Genomic DNA, 21,132 nt, shown 5'->3' on the forward strand with positions numbered 1-21,132 from the left:
ACATAAACACCATGAAGCTACGAACAGTAAAATTTCACAAATCTATCTGGATTTTTAAAAATTTTCATTATATGAAACATACCAGTAATATCAACCAAATGACACACGTTGCACTCAAACACGCAAGTTTGATATACCTTTGATGTTCTGCTTTTAGCGTCTGGTAGTTGGTTTTATGCATTTCACATCTCATTCTTTCATCGGCCAACATTTTCTGTAGTTCAGTTTCCTGGGCCAGTTTGGGAATAGTGCCCGTCATGGGCATGCTTGCCGACAGCTGACCAGTTGCCATTCTGCTTATGTCCCCCGGAAACAACTAGGAAGTAGGCAAGGGTAGAATACAGCAAAACGAGAAGATTGCAACAGTTGGGGGCGGATTGCTCTCTTTCACCTACAGATTAAAAGTAAGAGGAAGGAAGACGAGTTAAAAATGCTCTAATACATCAAAACACTATACAGATTTGCAGTGGAATACGAGATTCTGTGCAGAGTATCTCTGCAACCATGTCTCACCCTGAAATTTTACACTAAGAAAAATTGTATTGCCTTTTGCATCACTATGATATCAATAGCATTATTTTGAAATACAGCAATGACTGCAAATATTTATACTTGATGGAAACATGCTACACATTACCTAAAACAATTATTTTCATTTAAAAAATGTCATGAGGTATAGAAAAGGTTATCTTTCATTTGATAGAGAGGTTCTATCACATAATCCACATATCTAATGTTCACGGATACTCTTGTAGTAAACAGAGCTGTCAACTGTTTGACTGATTTTGGTGCTTGGTATGCGTGTTTATCAGATTTCTCTGAAAAAAACACTTACTACAACTAATAAAATACATGTAAATTAACTTGATTAGTAAAATGGGAAATTGGTTTTCCTGCTTAATAAGAGAAGGCCAACTTGTCCAAAGGGACTGACATTCGTGTGGTAACAATTGATAGATCATTCTTTGTAGCAAATAAAATTATTTGCTTATTGTTTCAGACTTCATATTTTGGTAGTTTGTATTTTATTCACTCCTTTTTAAAGCAATTCATACACGGCACATTGGCACTGTGCCCACTTGCTGTCACTGGGTAGCTGGCTTCCAAGTTCCAGTCAAGGATAGTCTACAAATTCTATTATCAAATTCCACACAGCTGTCAACAGCTTTCATTCATGTGCTACAGAAACTGTCACTAACAGTGCCAACAAAACATCCAGACAGTTTTCAGATTAGATAAGTACTAACATACCCTAGTTTTGCAAAAAGAAAGACTGTCTACTGCAATTTGTGCTTTCTAACATTCTGAACTGAACTTTGAGTCAAGGTTCACAGAGGTTAACTCTGAAAACTGTGATTATTTAGGTGTTTACAGTCTTTCTGTACAATACTGGTACTTCACCAATATGGCACATAAAATGGAATGTCACGGTATCACACTAAATTTGTGGTCTCCTTCAACAGAGCCACACTGACAATAATTCATGTGTCTCAAACAATTGAATGTATGCCAGTAACACAGATTACACCCTTTTCAAAAAGAAACCAGTTTAATCTTGCAACAGCTGTTACCCACACTGTCAACTCTGTTTTCAATTCTGCATGAGAACAGGGGTTGTCCTTAAAATCAATATTATTGATGGCTTCCATTTAGAGTGATGTCAAAAAGTTGCATAACCTTTAATGATTTTTAATAACCTTTGAATGGCTATCAGTTGTTGTGTTTGTGGTTCATATATTAATATCCTGTTTATGGAAACTGTCAGAGCTTTGATGATGGTAACAGATGTGACGCAGATTTTTTCTTTCTCTTTTCAATTTCCATATGGTCTCGTATATGGGCGAGACATAATTCATATGTTGTAACCATGAGGTCTGTCATGAGTAATTATTTTAAGAAAATAAAAAAAATGAAAAATGATCCATTAACTCAACAAACTGCAAATATTAGGCCAATGTCCCACCAGGGAGCTACAGTACTCAGGCAATTCTTTGACACTCCTGCCATTAAATAGCATGGTACATGTATATTTACATTCTATGATAATTTTAAATATTCATTTTAAATGTCATTTCACATTTTCTTAATTAGCCTGGCTGTGTTAGAGGATTATTGTGACTGTGAATACTAACACAATTGAATGTCTTTGATATTAGGAAATATCTTTACTATATTATTGACGTCATCAAATTTTGAGTGTGAAAATTGCCTTCATTTCAGTAGAGCTGCCCTGTCCTGAACAGTCGTGTGCAATTACCTTTTTCACTCGATATACAATTTTAATCATCATTGTAATCTCTTACAACAAAAGGCCAACTAGCCATTCATTAATGACGACTTGCTAACTTGCTATTCATTACTGAAGACATTTACCTCATTGACAATTAACATTTACACTGTACTGATCTTACTAACATCCTAGATGACGACCTAAGTCATAGGCACAATAGCAGCAGCTGTATCTTTCGATCATCTTGTAACTGCTCATTTTACATTTCCTAATTCTTCAAGTTCTCCCCTGGGTATGATAAAATACAAACAGTTTGCCTTGCCAACCAACAACGCACATTGCGAACAATAAGTAACGACAAAGATGACAAGTGAATTCTAATTTGGACCAGTGGCTGACAAGATGCTGGCATAATTACAAACATAACTTTAGACATTTAGACACGATTTAGGCAACTGTACTTTACAAATAAAACAAGAATACAAAGAAAAAAAACGCCAAAAGTTAAAGCTAATTTAGCTTTAGTCAAATCAACTCTGCAGGATCTTATTTATTTAGTATCATTACTGCAAATTTGAGTGTTACATATATACATGTACATGTGTACACATTGCTGATGTTGTCAGTAGGGGCTGATGTTATGACACTGCCTTTAAAAAGCCTGTATACAAGTGCCTTTCAAAGGTAAATGATAAATGTCTTCAAAATGGTTATCTGGCGTTAAGTTTGGAATCCTTTGATATGAACTATGACACATGTATTTGGCAAAGTTTCAAGTGAGTTCTATAAAACTTGACCAGACCTGTTGTTCGTACACCAGTGCAGCATGCAAAACAAGCAACCATAAAGAATGTTTCAAGCAGATTCTGCCTCACATCAACATGTTCAGATTTGAGATAAGAACATGAAATTGACCCTGGTTGATCCGGATGATGTTTCTGTGAGCATTGCTTTGAAACACGGTGCATGCAGCAGGTCACTAGGAGTCCTCCATGATTAAAGACTAGCATTGTAACATGTAACACAGACCTGCAAGGAGAGTTACTTTGTAGCTATAGGCTCAACATGTAACCTGTAAACTGTCGGTACATTGCAATCCCTCTAGTAAAAGGTAATAATGCAATACACCGTTGGACGTGAGAATTGAGGCTATAGTATTGTTGAGTGGCGTTCGAAAACAGGACACACCCCTATAAAATGCCCAACAGTATGACCGCAGCTACGAGCGTGTATCTTTGCATGAAATGAATTTTTCCTACACCAATACGTAAGATGTAATAACAGTTTGTCCCTATCAAACGGGACCTGTGGAATTTACGTAATGAACACGACATTGTGTAAAATTCACAATTGAACTTCCGGGCGCTGATCAGTAAACGGATGTGGCCGCTGATGGCGGTGATTTGACGCTTTGACCCAGCATTTATTTTCTCTGCAAAATTCTGGTGCAATTACACGCAAAATGCAACAGAAATATTCATGCAGCGCCGCTAGATATAGCCAAAGTGGAATCATCATTTTCGATTTGTATTCCGTGAATGTTGTGCGAGAGATGCAGCCATATCCTGTTGAAATCACTGTCCGAATAAAACGAAGGAATGTGAAACCGTTGCTAACGAACGCGAACAGGGACGCTATCCTGGCAGCCAGCTTCTGTGAATTATGCACAGATATTACGAGAAGTCCCTTCCTTGCTCGATTATATTCAGTAAATTATTCTAGAGTACTAACCTTCCTGAGAACCCTGAAAAGTCAAATATTTCTAATGCATGCGGGAACGGCTTGAAAACATCGACGAAATACGAGACAGACTCGACGCTTTAACGGTAAATTAAATATCGCTGAGAGACTACGCATGCGCTGTTAAATATCGTTCGCGTTGTAACATGGGAGGTAATCCCAATACCTCCTAGGCTACTAGTAATGAATCTGTTTATGAACAAATATTTTTTTGATGTTTTGATTTTTATAGAGCGAATATACTATGCAGGGGAGAAACTTAAAATAAACTATCAAAATATAGATTTCATTGATTTTTCGGACACTTCCCCGAAATGTGCAATTGTTTTAAAAATGATACTTTTGAAGTTTGTTTATTTACATGTACCGGGTAGTCATTTCGTCTGCAGCTGTTTCCGGCGGTATTTTCAAGGTTTCTACTGTTTCATCTTTCACCAACAGACTTCACGATTCTTTTCCCCATCGTCCTCCATTGTCCACTACATTTAATATCGTTGTTTTGGCTCTGTAGATCATTCATTTCTCTCATCTGTTTATCTCATGCAGATGGACTCTATTGGCAAAATGACACGGAGTGGTCCGTATGCAGTGAAGCCTGCAATAATACTGGAATAGAGGAACGCAACAGCACATGCGTCCGTCAAAATGTGACAGGACTTCCGTCTTCTGCTGTACACTGTGACATTGAGAATGAAACGATCGTCGACACAAGGGAATGTTACACAGACCCCTGCCCAGGTGTGTTAAAACTAAGACGCAGTCGCTTGCACTGCATGAAAACGCAATAATACAGATAAATTCACATTAATAAGTTGCCTGTATTATAGAATAATACACGTGAATTCACATGAATCCACATGAATACAGGCTTTCTGAATACAAGCAATGGATTATTAACTGTATTCACCTGTATATGCACTATTCAGCTAAAATACAGGCAATAATCCATGCCAATACAGTAAGTATTATAGCGTTTTTATGCAGTCGTTGTGGTTTTATACACGGCGAAGGCTGCTGTATCAGTGTATGCGTTTAATAGTAAGAGATTCGTACAGCGACCTTCGCCGTGTACTGATCTAACCATAAGCGACTGAGGTTATAGATATTTATAACAATTTGATATCTGTAGTTCATAAATCACTCCTAAATGAAAATATAAGGGTACGTCTAGTGCAAAAAACAATGCAGGTTAGAACTCAGAAGTGAACATGATTGGAAAACAACGGCATTCAAATTTAATTAATCTAAGTAATGAGGACAGAAATGAAGATTTTATGTAAAACAGGAAACTTCCCCTCGCGCCCTCCCCAACTTTCTTATACAATGGTGGGCGCAGTTGAAGTACAATTACGGGAAGTCTTGCCAAATTAAATTGTGAAATGAAGTCGTTGACAAAGTGAACCAGAAACGTTCAGTATTGTATTCGAAGTTTCTTAACAAAAAAACACAATGTGTGCAGTGAATATCATAGTTATTAGTTGGTTTAGTGTTCTGAAAAAACAAAACACTTTTGAACCAAAAATCCTTCCTTTTACATTAACCCTAAAAGTGCTCAGCTGTACATGCCTGATACGGACAAAGGGAAGAAAACTATAGCTTTATGCATGAGAGACAATGTAGTATGGCCATAGTCATGCTGAAGAGATGACTTCATAACTTTTAAGAACAAAGCCATAATTACCTACCTACATTTAATGGAGGTATTAATGACAGTAAATGTTCTTGTATGATTATGATTACTAGTAATCATAATCATACAAGAACATTTACTGTCATTAATACCTCCATTAAATGTTAGTTTTTCAGAAGTGATGCTGAATTTCTTGGTATCACATTTAGAGCAGTACCAGTTACTGCTTGGTCAACTAACATCAGTTCTTATCTCCGGTCTTCAAAATGATGTAAGTGTTGTACTGATAGCTTCCAATATATATCACTCTCTGCAGTCATTTTCCACATTGGTTGCTGGACATCGCTGGATTCCCCACAAATCGACTCAATCGAAGGAGAAGGTTCACCTGTCCTGTATGGTGATTGGAATGAGAGGTCACATCCTGTAGAAAGGTGCGCCATAGCAGCCACTGATCTTGGCTTTGACATATTTGCACTGAGGAACGGAGGAGAATGTTTGTCTTCATCTGTTGCCGTTCGCAAGTTTTACTTGAAAGGCCCTGGTACAAGGTGTGATGGTGGCACAGGTCGTGGAAGGACAAATATGGATGTCTACACTTCCGACCCAGGTAGACAGGCTGTCTTTTTTTGTTGGTGTGATTTTTTCACAGTGATATCAAAAGCGCAAAGTGAACAAACAATCGATCTATCACTCGCCATGATTTCCTTCAGATAGTGATTGGTAACATAATATTACACCTCCGATGGAGAAAACCACAAAACAACAGTCTTGGCCATGTTGCTCCGATAGGGTCACATGCGATACTCACTAGCGCATGTCACAACTTCAAATTCACTGTAGTTTTTTAAAATCAATGTACCTTTGGCTTTGGTTGGATCATTTACTTTTTCCTTTGCATTGACGTTGTCAAAACATATTATGTAAGGTCTTTTTGGTACTGCACATTGTTCTGTCCTTTTCAACCACCTCAACATGATTCTGAAATCTTGAAATTCGTATTTTGAAGAGTGAAAAAAACTAATGGATGGTGTTCTTGAAAATGATGGAACTTAAATGGGATTGTATTGTATGACATGATGTAGAGCTCATGAGGAAATTTTGATCAAAATGCATCGGAATAGACTAATGGTTACATTACGTGAAAATAAAACCAAACAGGTTCATGGATAAATATTTGTTATTCCCAAAACATGACATAACAATACTGTTTGGAACAATCACATTGATATTTGGTGATTCACCCAATAAAGCTACTGTGGTGTATGAACCCATATTTGTGACAACCATTCCAGGTACGCACGTTGGTGAGTGGACTGGTTGGACGGTATGGTCGTCCTGTGAAGCAGCATGTGCAGGTGGCAATCAAACCAGAGAAAGATTCTGCGTAGCCAGCGATGAATGCGAAGGAGAGTCATTTCAGTACCAGTCATGTAACGAAGATCCCTGTCCTTGGGCTGATCAAGAACCAACAGATGGTGAGGATCTGGGTTTTTACAATCCATAACGGTGATTTTGCCTATTACCTGTACCCATTGAACTAAATGTGAAAAATTCAATAAAAAAATTGTGCTCTCATAGTATACTTGGAATGAAAATCGTTACAAATACCACTTATCGCAACATTAACTCTGAAAAGATGATAATATCTTGATTTGACCAGACTGGACTTGGACTTGGAAGGTAGTTTGCGAGTGGAAAATGAACTTCAGACTTAAACTTTGCTCAAATAATCCTCAAGCAAATTTTCAACCATTCTCTTTCAAAATCAATTATTAAAATTGGGAGTCATCATGAAAATTTTGGTACAAGAAAACCAATATTTACTGATATTTGAAATTCAAAGTGGCCGCCATCCTGTTTTATCTCTATGGGGAAAATAAAATTCCGGATTTTCACAAAATTTAACCAACGGAAACTTTATTTATTCCATTAGCATCAAAATGAGCCCCCATAAGTGGTAGGCCAAAAGAACATTGGAAAAGTTTGAGAGTCCGAGTCCCTGAGGCACATTATGGTACCTTTATCAGTGGTTCAATGTTGTCAGTAGATGTTCATGAGGAGTAGGTATAACTGTAAACATACCGGTTCGGCAGGATGCACTGTCGGCTTTTAAAAAGTTGCCCCTTTAACTATACTTTTGTTCTGAGGCAATATTTCAGCTCTCATTTCCTTCACTGTTAACATCTGATATCCTGTCTTCTTTTTTATATTTATTTATCTCATCATTTCACTTGGACAGTTTATAGATGGTTAGGCTGCCGTAAGTATAGCCTACCTGAAAGTTTGGAAAATGAGAATATTTCTGTGCTGGATGGCGACCCTACGAAGCGGGCGGTGGCTACCGTGAAGTGTGCCAGAGCTGCATATGGGGCTGCAATGTTCTCTGTGGGTAATGGCTATTGCCACAAGAGCCTTGACTACTCAGATGAGTATCTAACAACGTGGCCAGATGACATATGCAAGGATGGCAGGGGTAGCTACAGAAGTTCAGATTTCTTTATTTATACTTCAGGTAATCTGTTTCCCTCTTTTATTCAGAGAGGCAACCATAACAACTTGTTTTACTTTCTCATCTAATCACATGAGTCGTATAAGTATGTATTTTTCCAGAAGGAATGTGTTAATTTTCTGTTAACTAAATATTATTTGTATGAGACTTAACAGTGACTAGGTTAAGGTTACTGACACTGATTGCACTGATTGCATTGATTGCATGGCAAGATTCCTTGAATGTACCTTAATTGTGAGCACTTTACAAAAAAAATCTTTATACCAATGCCAGTTATTGTGCCACAGGAAACATTTTGCATCCCATTTAGTTACCAGTGTTATCATATGTAGAGCATGAACAAAATATGTACTGATAGCCTTTCGCCAAAAATGTTTAATCATAAAAAATGTATTTGTCTTTGTAAAAATGTAAAACATTGGATCAAATACTTGTTTCTGACATATAAAATCAAGGGTTGAGCAAAGTCATCTTGAATTCTGAATTGCCTTGGGACCTACAGTATCATGGTAAACCACAGACAAGGAGAAAATTTTTCTCCTTGTCTGTGGATAAACTCAGGAGTCATGCACCCTGGTTTGATAGTCCTGCTTTCACACCTGTTCATACAATTCCATCGGTACACAACATATGTAAGACAGGGGAACAATGAATCAAAATTGAAAAAATATTAAAAGACGTCCAAATTTTTGACCAAAGTTGTAATAGTGTTGGCCCCATGCTGGACTGTTACCCACCAGACACTTACCCTAACCCTAGCCCCAACTCAAGGATGGGAAACGTCTTGATAGTTCAGTGTTTGGGAGGGAGGATAAGTAACCCTCCTCATACCTTTATCACTAGCTTTGTCTTTCCCTTATGGGAATCTGAGGGCAGTGAAACCATAGGTCTGTGTGATGTACACTGTAAGCTGATATTATCACACCAAAAATTATGGTTCTGCATAAGGGGATTTTGAGCATGAGCCGCCCCTCTGCTTTCTAAGCAATCTATTCATTTGCCTATTAACCCTTTGAGCGCCAAGGTCAATTTTTGCCGCCTTTTTAAAATACAACCCAGTCATTTTTTTTCAGAATTTTGCCAAAATTTTGATAAGAAACTGTAATCAATGACATGTGATGTCCATTTAGTTCACAATTATGGAAAAAATTACAGAAAAATTCATTTAAATTGGTTAAAATGTTGCACTAAAGTTTTGGTGGGAAAAATTGCAGCACTCAAAGGGTTAATAACCACACAAATAATATATTTTCACAACAAAAGAATATCTAAATTATAGATGATATTATAAATATCTGGCCTACTGTTTTTCCAAGCTATGGAGAACACTGAAAGTGGTACCATACTTCGCTGAAGATATATATTTATGCCTCAATTCACAGAACCAGAATCACAAGTCATCGATGGGCAGTGGTCACCATGGACTGCATATACATCGTGTACAGTTGCATGTGATGGTGGCACAAGAAACAGAAGTAGGGCGTGTGTTAATCCTCCCCCTGACCCAACTGGTCAGGATTGCGATGGAGATGCACTTGAAGTTGACAACTGCAATGTTGAAGTGTGCCCAGAAGACTTTGGTGAGTGTACATGCACTTGGTTTTTCTGGTTTTGATTATTTAAACATCATTTATCTCCATGAGCAAACTGGCCTCCCAGTCCTATGTTTTGGCAAAATCTCTTTATTTTCACTTCACATTTTCCTCTCAAAATAGTTTCTTTTACTATGGTAGGCTCTCAGATTTGGCAGAATTATCTGTACAGATTACACATCCATCTATTTTGTGTTCCAATGGTGCTCAACCCTGCCAAAATTCATGGCTTATATAGCTTCAGAAGTGTCACCACATCTTAATACAAACATGTAATGCAAACTGTGAAAAATAATTTGAGAATAAGGAACTTCATCGACTACTTGTACTTGATATTGGTCGTTGGTCAACTCTGACTCATCTTGGGACACTATAAGCACTAGAAATAGCCCTGTTTATCTGTAGGGCATATTTCCTTATGTTGGACTGAAAGATTCAGCCGTGTGGCGGCACTTCTGGACCAGCGCTACACGACCTCTGACCCTACACTACGACTGAAGGTGCATCGTAGGTTGTCACAGTGAACTCAAAGAAATCAGCAGAAATAAAATGCCGCCCACAACTGAAAACAGACTTCTTCAACATGTAAATAAGAGCTTCGGTTTAAATATCTGTCACGTGGGTATTGTTGTCATGACAAGAATGACAATCTCGATATTGGCCAACATTGCATAATCACTGAAGACAGCTTGTGGAAGAAACTGCACGTGTTTACAGTTTATTCAGACTTCTTTTACGATTGGATCTCCGAACGAGTCTCAAAATCACTGTGGCATCTTTTCTGCTCAGCAAAATTGAATGGGCAGTTTGTTGGAAGATACTCAATTCTTAGAGGTATAAAAGATCAGTCACTTTGCTGGTACTCTATATGACTCACAAGGAAGTGTGCATTTCTGAGAGATGCCAGATAATGTCATGAGCCCATATACTGGCAGGGCAAAACTGGATCAACTCTAGAGTAATATTGAAATGTGCAACTGTTCCGCCTAATGTTGTGATAGAACTAGAAACTAGAGCAATAAATCCGTAAGTTTCTCCAGTATGTCCATAACTTTTGGTGCCAGCGAGTAAATCATAAACTTTCAGTATCTTGTCAGAAAAATTATGAAAATAATATGTCTTCTCCCTTGCTAAAACTCAGGAGTGCGTCTCTTTACTTTGTTTTTAATATGGTGCTATATTCATCAGAGCAATTACTAACTGCCTCAGTGATATGATTCGGCGATCATTTGGGCATAGTAATAAACTAACAAAAGTTTGCATGCAAACTGTTCATAGTATTAAAGAGCCAGTAGATCGTTTTGGCAGTTTGGTTAATGTGACAAAAACAAATTAAAGATTCCACTAGTTATTTGTGTTTATACATGTGACAGGATATAGGCAGAGCAACATGCAGGCTACCATTATGAATTTTCTAATCTCAACCACACTCTTCATATGCCATGAAGGCAGTATTTTAACAGGTATATTGTCGATAAAATGTATGCTGTAATATGATTGGTTGCAACAAAATTTCGTTACAGAACAGATATCGAACACTGAGCCTTCAATGGTAGTGTAGCCCAGTGTAGGGTCAAAGGTCACAGAGCACTGGAGTGCCTGCACATTACTAAATCTTTCAGTCTGTTCTCCATGTGTAATATGAAAGCTGTAAAGCTGAATGTTTCATCCAAAAAAATCTGATCTAATGTTCTGTTAGCTACACAATTGTCCTTCGCGTTACAGCATACAAGCACATTGGTTGTTGGACAGACACAAATGAGCACAGCATTGAAAGTCTGGAAGGAGATCATGCATTGCTGGATCTGAAACCAGCCGTTCGACTCGACATCATCCGCAAATGTGCTCTGGCTGCGTACAGACTGAACTACAAAGTGTTTGCACTGCAGGCTGGTGGATCCTGCAGAACAGGTATCTGTGACTCTGAGAGATCTTTGAAAAAAAGAATTAGGACTTGTTTCATATTTCAGACACAGTCTGACAAAATTGACACATTGTCATCGCAGAGAAATTCAGATCTTTTTCAAAAAAGAAGAAAGGCATAAAAATACAGCATGGAAGGATAAAATGCTGTACAGAAGAATGTCCTAAAGGGTGATTCAATAGGTGTTTAAAGCCTCAATATGTGTGAATTTTATACATTATTTTCATGATTTTATTTTCAAACCTAAGTTGGTTCGTGTAAATGTGCTAACTGAAGGACATGTATAAAAGTGTCACTGCTTGCTGATTTGGACCATGCCTACATGTTTTAACAGTCTGAATAATGACATGTGCTGCACCAATAAAATGGCGCCGTCACGGAAAAGTACAAAAAACAGTATTTCCTGCTCATACACATCATGATCATACCCGAAACAAGCATGATGCCATTTACCTGAATGGACAACACACAATGGCCAGCATTTTGTTGTTGTAATCTTTGTTTTCTCTGTCACATGATTACCTTTTGAAAATGGCGGGAAATCTAACACGGTTGTAAAACATTTGAATTCACATGCCACTTTCGACACTTATGACAGTGTTACACTTTTTTGAGTCTTTAATGGGTCTTATTCAAGGAAAACTTTTGGAAAACTGAGAATATTTTGAGATTGGTTTATAACGCATTCGCAGCTATTGGGGCTTTAAGCTAAAATGATCTGTTTATTATATTGTTACATTGATTGTTTACAATGTTACATCGTAAACAATTTAAATCTGAGACAACATCTTTTTTGTTCCAGACACCATCATGCTTTGTACATACATTGTATAGAGATTGAACATTATTTTGATTATTGAACATTATATTTGTTTTTCTTTATATCAAATCTGCGTTGTCTTCACAATCTGATTCATGTTACGATGACGTTTTTACCACCAGATGCATGGGCGCAGTGTAACTTTGATAAGTATTCACCCATTGACTGTGGAGAATCGGAAGGTCTCGGTGGAAACCTAATCAATGATGTCTATTCACTTGATGTCTCTGTACCAGATGGTGTTCTCAGTCTTGACTTCCCTGGTAGGTGGTATGCCATTGTGACATCAACCTTTTTGTCATTAACATTCTCATTGATCATTGTGTTGCTTTGATGAGGTACCCATCATATCAGATTTACAGATTTTTATCATGTGATATAACAAAATTTGAAATGCTGTCTGATTTAGACAAATAAGAAATGTTTGTAGTTGTTTTTATTTCATGCCTAGATCAAACCTAGCTTGACGAGCAAATTGAATGAAATGCTGTTATTATTTTCATTGAGAGTTTTTCAGTTTTCAAGGCATTCTTTCATTTTTTCACCTTACAGAGACTGATCAGTAGGCTATTCTTAAAACTTATCAAAGAGTTATATCACTCAACAAGAAATAAATGGGAAGCTTTTATCTCTTTCAGAATGTTTTCCTGAAGAGGAAGAAGACCAAAAGTTGCAAGTTCAGGTGAAGCAGCATTTATTGGCGCTGGTGGTTTTACTTTTAGCTTCAGTGTTTGTCTAAATGGCAGGTAGGGTCAAAGGTCACAGAAATGTCAAAGGTAGAAAGGTCACATGATATGATGGGAGAGATATGAAATCAGTCTGGTGATTCCATTAAACCAAATACGTCTACGTTAAAAAATGTAAAAAAATGTTAATAAGATAATATTTATTCATGTTTTCTCAGAAGCAAAATTGAAGTTTTATTAAAATTCATTGAAAACTTACAAGTCCCATCTCTCTATCATTGTTTCTCAGTTGAAATATTTGAAAAGTAAGAAGTCATTGACCTTGACTGAAGCCACTACTGTCCTTGACCAGTACTTGGATTACATGGCTGACGTAGAGCACCTTTCAAGCGAGACCCTTATCAACAGTCTGGGCATCTTGGAAGAAATTGCCGCGAAGACCATAGTCCCCGTGGACTCTGATGTGGAGGAGTACATGCTGAAGTTTGCCAGGGCGTCGAGTGATCTACTGGATGAAAGTGAGAAAGAGACCTGGATAGAGGTAAGCAGTCAGGGAAGACAATGTCAATGTTGAATAAGAGTGCATGAAACATTTTTTTGTCAAATGGAAAAGTTACTTATTGGTAAGGCCAAAGTAAGTAAGTTCTTTGTTTTGCATCCCAAAAGTTCTGAATTACTTACATCACCACATGGCTTGATGGTTGTAATATGATTAAAATAAAATAGTATTTTGTCACGATGTAAAAGTCATGGCTTGGTTTTGCGACAGAATATCACCAACAATGGAAAATTCTGCGAGAAAAGTTTGTGGTTTTAAGCAAAAACCTCTGAAAACCTATGCATAAGGACGCAAAACAAAGAATTGTACATATTTCGGTTTGTGTAACATTTCTTTCTCCAGTTTATCCAATTACATTGACAATACTACATAAATGTCTAGTTTCAATTCAATATACTTGTGTCTATAATCATGGTAGTTTTTGATTGTAGAAGACATCTAGACAACCGTCAGCACCCCCTCCCCCCCCCCCCCCAAATACTTGAACTTTTTGAAGTTAGTTGATCAGTCTGAACTATGGAAATAGTGTTCTACATATTTCTGTATCTTCTCCTCCCGTGCAGTCTTACAATGAAACCAGCAAGATGTTATTGATCAATGAAGTCCATGGTATCAACGTTGCCAAGAACATGAATCCCGGTGATTCTGAACTTGTGATTGCTGAAAATTTAGGTGAGTCAACTCAATTACTTCTCACCTTGTATTTCATCTTACTTTTAAAGCAGTCTGTCTCAAAGACTTTGCCTTTGTTGCAGTGATTCTAAACAAATGTTGATTGATTGATTGATTAATTATTTGATTGACTGATTTTTACCCAGTTATCCAGTCTACCGCTATCAGTATAGCTGATGGTGATTCAAGTGTTCTATATGGTGTCACCTTGCCTTTCTCCGCTGTCCCTGAGGACCTGACCAAGGCTAACTTCAAGCCAAGCACTGTTTACCTGCCTCCATCAGTATTCCAAAGTGAAGAATACCAAGGTAAGGGGTGAAAAAGCATCCAATTTGTTAATGACTGTGTCTATGGACATGTCTGTTTGAAAGGCAGACATGCTTGTACCAGCATTGATAGTATGGCAATAAAATGAACCAGGACACTGATCCGTACATGGGCACACTTCAAACCCCTCCTATGATAGCATTCCAGCAATCTTTTGTTGTATTGTGGTTTTCATGAAGATGTTGGTACCGGTATCTGTAACTCAGAGTCTGCTAACCCTTTCACCGTATGGTTTGATCCATTGTTTTCAATGGCAAAGTTGGACCTCAACACTGGAATCTTGAGTGAAAGAGTCAAACAATAATATAAAACCTTTTCTATATAGCTTCTGCTGAGTTATGATCATGAATATGTAAATATTCATAATTTCATGAATATGAATATGAATTATTCACATAGGTGTCTGTTAGTATTTTAGCTCCAAAAATAACAATATTTTTATGAAGGATAGTATTGCTAGTGTTGCCATAATTTTGTCATGGTTCTTCAACAAGGATTTCAAGCCTTGGTTCAATTTTTTTTTCAACTCATGAATTCCAGTGTCTTCCATTTCTGCCAATCAGCTACTGATGTTGTGTTGGTGACCAGTGCCAACTACAAGACCATTGGTGAACTGTTACCGCTGTCCATGGCAAGATCAAACAGGTAAGACCTGGAAAATATTGTGTCCTCTATCTGCACTGTCCTCCAAAAGATGCTTTCAAACAAGCCTGAATTTTCACACACAGTTGTTTTATCGTAAACTGATTTTGAAAAACTTTGAACACCTCATTTATGAGAGGTACAGACAGAGTGTAAAGGGATTTTCCTCACATTTGTTGATTTCAGTTCCGGCATGGTGAACGACTCAGCTGTCAACTCCGCAGTCACATCTGTCAGACTAGAACCGCCTCTCACCAGCACCCTGACAACAGAACCTATCCTAGTAACACTGACTCATCTCCATCCTGCCAAATCTGATGAGCCAAATGTCAGCTGTGTTTTCTGGGATTTCACTGCAAAGTAAGTCAACATGACAACGCTCTCTAACTAGCATTATCCATTGTCTCCATCTGTGAAAATACACTGTGCACTGACAGTTGCTGTAGATACCCATTTGATAATTACAAACCAGGCTATTTAATTTAATTCTCTGATATTCTTGACTCAATTATGTTTATAAAGGAAACAACAATGACTTTGTAGTAGTAAATAGTTTTCTAGATTTTGATAAGTAGGACAACTCAAGACTGTACAGAAAGTATGATATGCTAAGAATGACATATTTTATTAAAGAAGGAATGCTGGCCAAATCAGCAGATTTTAACCCATCTTAAAGAACGATGCACATAGAATAAAATGTGATTCACAAATTTCACAATTTTGCAGGGAAATTTTTTAAAATATTGATCAGTGATTGTTTTCTTTCTTTATGCTTTCAGCCCTGAAACCAACGGCGCATGGTCCACCAAGGGTTGTGGAATTTACAGTCAGAATGCCACACACACAGTGTGTGACTGTTATCATCTGACCAGCTTTGGTGTCCTCATGAAAGTGACAGATTTCGAGGTAAAAGTAAAATCCTGCTGTATCCTACCACAAATGTTGGAATGTTGTCATATCGCTGAACTGTTTATCAGTTTCAGGTCTTTGCCATTTGATACACAAGACATTATGAATTCATTGTGAACAGTTGATTACTCTGGGTCACACAGATACATGGCACGGGTACCGGTATACAAAAAGTAATCTTCCGTACTTTCCAGCCTTTGAATTCATAATGTTACTACATGTGGTAACATTGGAAATGTTGATTCGGTATTGATGAAGCTGTCAAAGAAATCAGCACATCACCTGTATTCTGTTTGCATCCCTTTTATATTTGTGATTGTCTTTGTCAAATAGGAGTTGAGTTTCTAGTGTCAGATGATGCATTCAGCTATTAACTGTGTTTGAACTCACACCATCTATCTATCTAGAATGACACATTCACAATTTGTCAAAGAGGCTTTGAACATTTCCTTGAGGGGATGGGAGCCACAATAAAGGATGTGCATTTGTCATCTGGGATACAGTACCTCTCTTCTGTGACTTACTCAGTCTGTTCACCACAATTCACTGTAAACAAATCTACTACTATGACCATTGATAACAATGGGTTTGGGCCAAACCATGGTGGTTAAAAGGTTAAAAGTATCTATGTCAAGTATGAAATATTTAATGCCCCTACTCACCTTCTCAATATAATCTCAAGGTGACATCATTAAACACAGTATACCTCCTTCGATTTTGTGTTCCTGTCTAAAACTCTATCTCTGATATTTCAGATATCAGCGGCTGATCAGTTTGCACTGAGTATTATCACATATGTCTGCTGTGCTATTTCACTGCTGGCTCTGACTGTAGCATTTGGGATATTTGTGTACTTAGAGTAAGTGAAAGTATCAAAGCCTTGACATTGCCATTGATGATTTTTTTCAACTCTCTTACGTATGCACAAAATGATGACCCTAAAAAAGTGGTGAGATTTCATGTAGGCATAAAAGTCATACAGCCGGAAAAGTAATTCCTTTGAATAATTTTAAGTTGCACTTCCTTTTTCAGTTCATGGTGATGTATATTCAATGTTATTTGTGATTTATTTCTTTCATCTGGTATGTAGTCCGCACTTTAACCTTACCAAAAGCAGATTCAACATTGTTATTTAAGTTGCAAGAGTTTTACAATGACGTTCCATACATTTGACACCTTGAACTTGGCAAGTTGTTGCATCATGGATTCAACTGTCTGAACTTTTTTTTTCCATCATTTGTCTATGTCTAGCAATCTTTCTTCAGAACGAACAACAATTCACAAGAATTTGATTATTGCCATCGGTTTTGGTCAGATTGTTTACTTGGCTGGTATAGGCTCCATAGGCAATGAGGCAAGTATAGAATAACACTCATTGTAAACTTTACCACTACACCAGTGTTCTGTACAAATAATCTGTTCAAGGTGATGTTGACTGGTTCCTGATATCCGCATCTAGATTTAGTACATGCATCTTCCTCTCTGATCACATAAAAACAAAATTCTGCATTTCCTTTGACTATAGAGGGCAGTAAACTCAAGGTATACTTTTTCACCATTGCAAATCCAACAGGTTGCTGGCATTGTGATGGTGACAGGTTTGTAATCAGTGATATCCAGATCTAGATCTAGTACCTTAGTTTTCCTCCCGATCACCTAAAAACAAAAGTCTGCATTTCTTTTGACTATAGAGGGCAGTAAACTCAAGCTGTACTTTTTCACCATTGCATATCCAACAGGTTGCCTGCACAGCAGTCGCCATTCTGTTACATTTCTTCTACACTGCTGCTTTCACCTGGATGTTAAATGAAGGTCTCCATCTCTACAGTAAAGTGGTTGAGGTGTTCAGCAACAGCAGCAAACTCATCTACTACTATGTCATTGGATGGGGTACGTTCAGACTTTCAATCCCCACAATTTGTGCTCTTCCCTAGTCAATCATGTGTATGGATGACTCACAACAGTTTCCCCAGTGATTTGTTGCATGTATTACATTATTTCAAATGCTTTGTGGTGTTGTGACATTATTTCTGGAAAACATAACTATGTCCTCTATTATAATGAGATATTTCTTCTGATTATTTTAACATATCAATTATTGTTACAAGTTTTTAATCCAAAGTATTATCAGTGCAAGTGAGAGAATAATTACATTTATATGTAATCAGATTTTAATGTTCCATGTTTTGTATTTTTGCAATCTTTTTTATGTATTTCAGGGATACCATTGTTCATTGTGTGCATCTCAGTGGCAATAAGATATGATGGCTACGGCACAGAATCTTTGTGAGTATGGCATCTTCAAGTAGTTTTGCTTTGGAAAAATTTCAAAATAAGGATCTGAATATCAAGAATGATCTTCCTTCATGCTGTTTATAGCCATATTATTGTCTGATAATGGCGAACCTAATAGACTCTGGTGGCAGTCTAGTCTACAGCAGCAAAACTTACAGTGTATATATGCTTTATAATGACATTTACAATGGTAGGAAAATCTTCTATGCTACTTTGCAATTGTTCATAGTATTTCGCTCCATTTTTATGCAGTTGTTGGCTAAGCATTGAAGACGGCCTGATATGGGCATTTGTTGGTCCAGTTCTGACAATCATTGTGGTGAGTCACACACACTGCTTTTCTTTCGTTATAAAAGTACCACCTTAAGGTACAGTCTTCTATAGTGGTAAATTCTGTGTTTTTTTGTATTTCATTATTTCTTCCATGTTTGTGTGAACAGAAAATCGTTGTCCATAGGAGAATTTTTTCATTCTTTAGTCACTTTTTACAGTTTCTTCAATTCATCTACCACTACAGTGAGTTCCATTTACATTTGCTGTACATTCACAGATATCTGTATCTGTCATAGTTATACTTTCAGACATTCATAATCATCAACTGATCAACAAGTTTTGAAGCGACAGTATTCATCCTTTTTAAACATACAATTCAACATACATGGTTTTTACCAGTAATTATTTTGAACAAATCTGTCCCTCTCACTGTCTCTTGTTTATTCTGCAGTCTTAATCCTCTTTTCGATTTTCTTCTGTTGCCCATTTCCAGATCAATTTCATTGTCATGGTGCTGGTCATCCGTATCATCATTTTATCAGCGTCAGCCATAGCACTGCAGGCTGGCAAAGAGAACGCAGGTCACATCAAGTGAGTACAGATATAATGAAAACCTGATGCATATCAATAAAACATACTTCTCATGCATCATTTTACTGATCCTAAAATGCACATGAACTCACAGTGATGTTTCTTCTCAAGTTTTCCACTGGAATGATCTGAAAAAAGTGAAATCTTTAAAGATTCTTAAAGGGGCATATATCTTGACATGGTACACTTCCCTTTCTATGTGCGTTATACCTATCTAGTTTAATACCTTCCAAACATTTGTTTTCCATTGAATTTTAAATCAATTGAAACAATTTGATCAGGAATATGCCTCTTAGAGTGAAAAAGTTTTAGTCTAATCAGTGACTCAGACTATCAATAAAATGGTTATCTCTTAATGTGGACTTCACTTTATAAACTCAACACTGACTTTAAACTTGAACTTTGAACAGAGCTGGAGTGAAGGGCTTGATGATATTGCTGCCTATCCTTGGAGTAACCTGGCTGTGTGGTCTCTTTGCTCTCAATGAACACCTTATCTTCATGGAGTATCTCTTTGCCATTTTCAACTCCTTACAAGGTCTCTTCATATTCATCTTTCACTGTGTGGGCAGCTCAGAGGTGAGATACCGTTCCAGTCTTTTCGTATAGGTCAACGCACTGGTAAATCTTACCAGGCCCCCCCCCCCCCCCCCCCCCAACGCACTGGTAAATCTTACCAGCCCCCCCCCCCCAACGCACTGGTAAATCTTACCAGGCCCCCCCAACCTTCTTCCCTTACATCAATGCAATCGTGTGAGAGGACAACAGAAATATCACAGAGGTCCCCCACACCAGTTGCCCATCTGCCCAAACCTTAGTGAAAACATTGCATTCAATGCAGTCTGCATATCTTCATTAACCCTTTCATGGTTAAATTTCTGCTGCGCACGCCAAAATATTGAAAAATTTTCTTTTATGTGGTAGACTCAGCCTTATAAAAGTCAAAATTCAAAGGTTATCCATCCTGTCTATCTATAGTGTCCTATAATTCTCAGATCATTCCTATCAATGATGGCCGCCTCTATGTGAAATGAAAAGATTTCATATGATTAGAGGAAAGAGAAAAGAATGAGGATTTAAACATGACTTAGTTTGCATGGCAGAAGAATAAATTCACTGTACTAGGACCACACAGAAATATTTTAACAACTTTTTTAGAGGGTCCCCGGAAAAAACCTAATTGTTTTCCAAAGCAAGACTTGGCCTGGTGTATTTTCAGATGTGCCACCAAGTTTACAAGGAAAGTGATATTTTCCAATTTATCTGTGCATGCACTGGTCTTACTGGTGGTGCTATAACCTACTGATAGTACATGTCGCAATACAATATCACAACCTGTCATTTATGGACATTTTGCACAAGATTTTACCAAAAAAATGAGAAAATAACAATTGTATGACCGTCATTTCTTTCCATGACTGCTTCTCCAGGTGAGATCAGCGTTCAATCGGAAGAAAGAGCAGCGATCTCTGACCAAGGACTTCAACACTGTGATATCCACCGGATCAAAGGGATTCAATACAGACACCGGAACGACAAAGTTGGGAGAGGTATCTGAAAAACATTTCATCATTCTAAAACATTTGTCGAAGATTTCATTTTTGGTAGTCACAGGAAGCACTGTTTTGTTTCATACTTATAGATGATATGAAGTTCAGATCCATATTTTAGGTCCGACAATAAATACTACTTTATCACACTAACTCACAGATTGCCCCTCCAGTATCTAC

At 37.5% G+C, this 21,132-nt stretch overlaps 2 protein-coding genes across 3 annotated transcripts in view; one reads left to right on the forward strand and one right to left on the reverse strand.

Annotated features, from left to right (window-relative positions):
* LOC139135359 (centrosomal protein of 83 kDa-like) overlaps positions 1–4,099 on the reverse strand; it is a 35,697-nt gene extending 31,598 nt beyond the window's left edge. Inside the window, exons 1-2 of the mRNA XM_070702708.1 lie at positions 3,962–4,099; positions 138–391 (exon numbers count right to left, since the gene is read on the reverse strand). Coding sequence (XP_070558809.1) covers positions 138–292 — 155 coding nt within the window. The 5' untranslated portion in view covers positions 293–391; positions 3,962–4,099. The remainder of the gene's footprint in view (positions 1–137; positions 392–3,961) is intronic.
* The window catches only part of LOC139135361 (adhesion G protein-coupled receptor B3-like), a 98,872-nt gene that overhangs the window by 73,242 nt on the left and 4,498 nt on the right, over positions 1–21,132 (forward strand). For both annotated transcript variants that reach the window (XM_070702711.1, XM_070702712.1), the window contains exons 3-24: positions 4,517–4,708; positions 5,917–6,210; positions 6,896–7,078; positions 7,843–8,115; positions 9,495–9,692; positions 11,430–11,615; positions 12,571–12,711; positions 13,087–13,130; positions 13,424–13,675; positions 14,257–14,365; positions 14,512–14,673; positions 15,256–15,337; positions 15,521–15,694; positions 16,114–16,240; positions 16,999–17,102; positions 17,495–17,597; positions 17,983–18,133; positions 18,463–18,529; positions 18,791–18,857; positions 19,305–19,402; positions 19,813–19,981; positions 20,833–20,952. In XM_070702711.1, the coding sequence (XP_070558812.1) occupies positions 4,517–4,708; positions 5,917–6,210; positions 6,896–7,078; positions 7,843–8,115; positions 9,495–9,692; positions 11,430–11,615; positions 12,571–12,711; positions 13,087–13,130; positions 13,424–13,675; positions 14,257–14,365; positions 14,512–14,673; positions 15,256–15,337; positions 15,521–15,694; positions 16,114–16,240; positions 16,999–17,102; positions 17,495–17,597; positions 17,983–18,133; positions 18,463–18,529; positions 18,791–18,857; positions 19,305–19,402; positions 19,813–19,981; positions 20,833–20,952 (3,296 nt within the window). The remainder of the gene's footprint in view (positions 1–4,516; positions 4,709–5,916; positions 6,211–6,895; positions 7,079–7,842; positions 8,116–9,494; positions 9,693–11,429; positions 11,616–12,570; positions 12,712–13,086; positions 13,131–13,423; positions 13,676–14,256; positions 14,366–14,511; positions 14,674–15,255; positions 15,338–15,520; positions 15,695–16,113; positions 16,241–16,998; positions 17,103–17,494; positions 17,598–17,982; positions 18,134–18,462; positions 18,530–18,790; positions 18,858–19,304; positions 19,403–19,812; positions 19,982–20,832; positions 20,953–21,132) is intronic.

This window comes from Ptychodera flava, chromosome 6, assembly GCF_041260155.1.
Source record: "Ptychodera flava strain L36383 chromosome 6, AS_Pfla_20210202, whole genome shotgun sequence".
In the NCBI taxonomy this organism is placed as follows: Eukaryota; Metazoa; Hemichordata; class Enteropneusta; family Ptychoderidae; genus Ptychodera; species Ptychodera flava.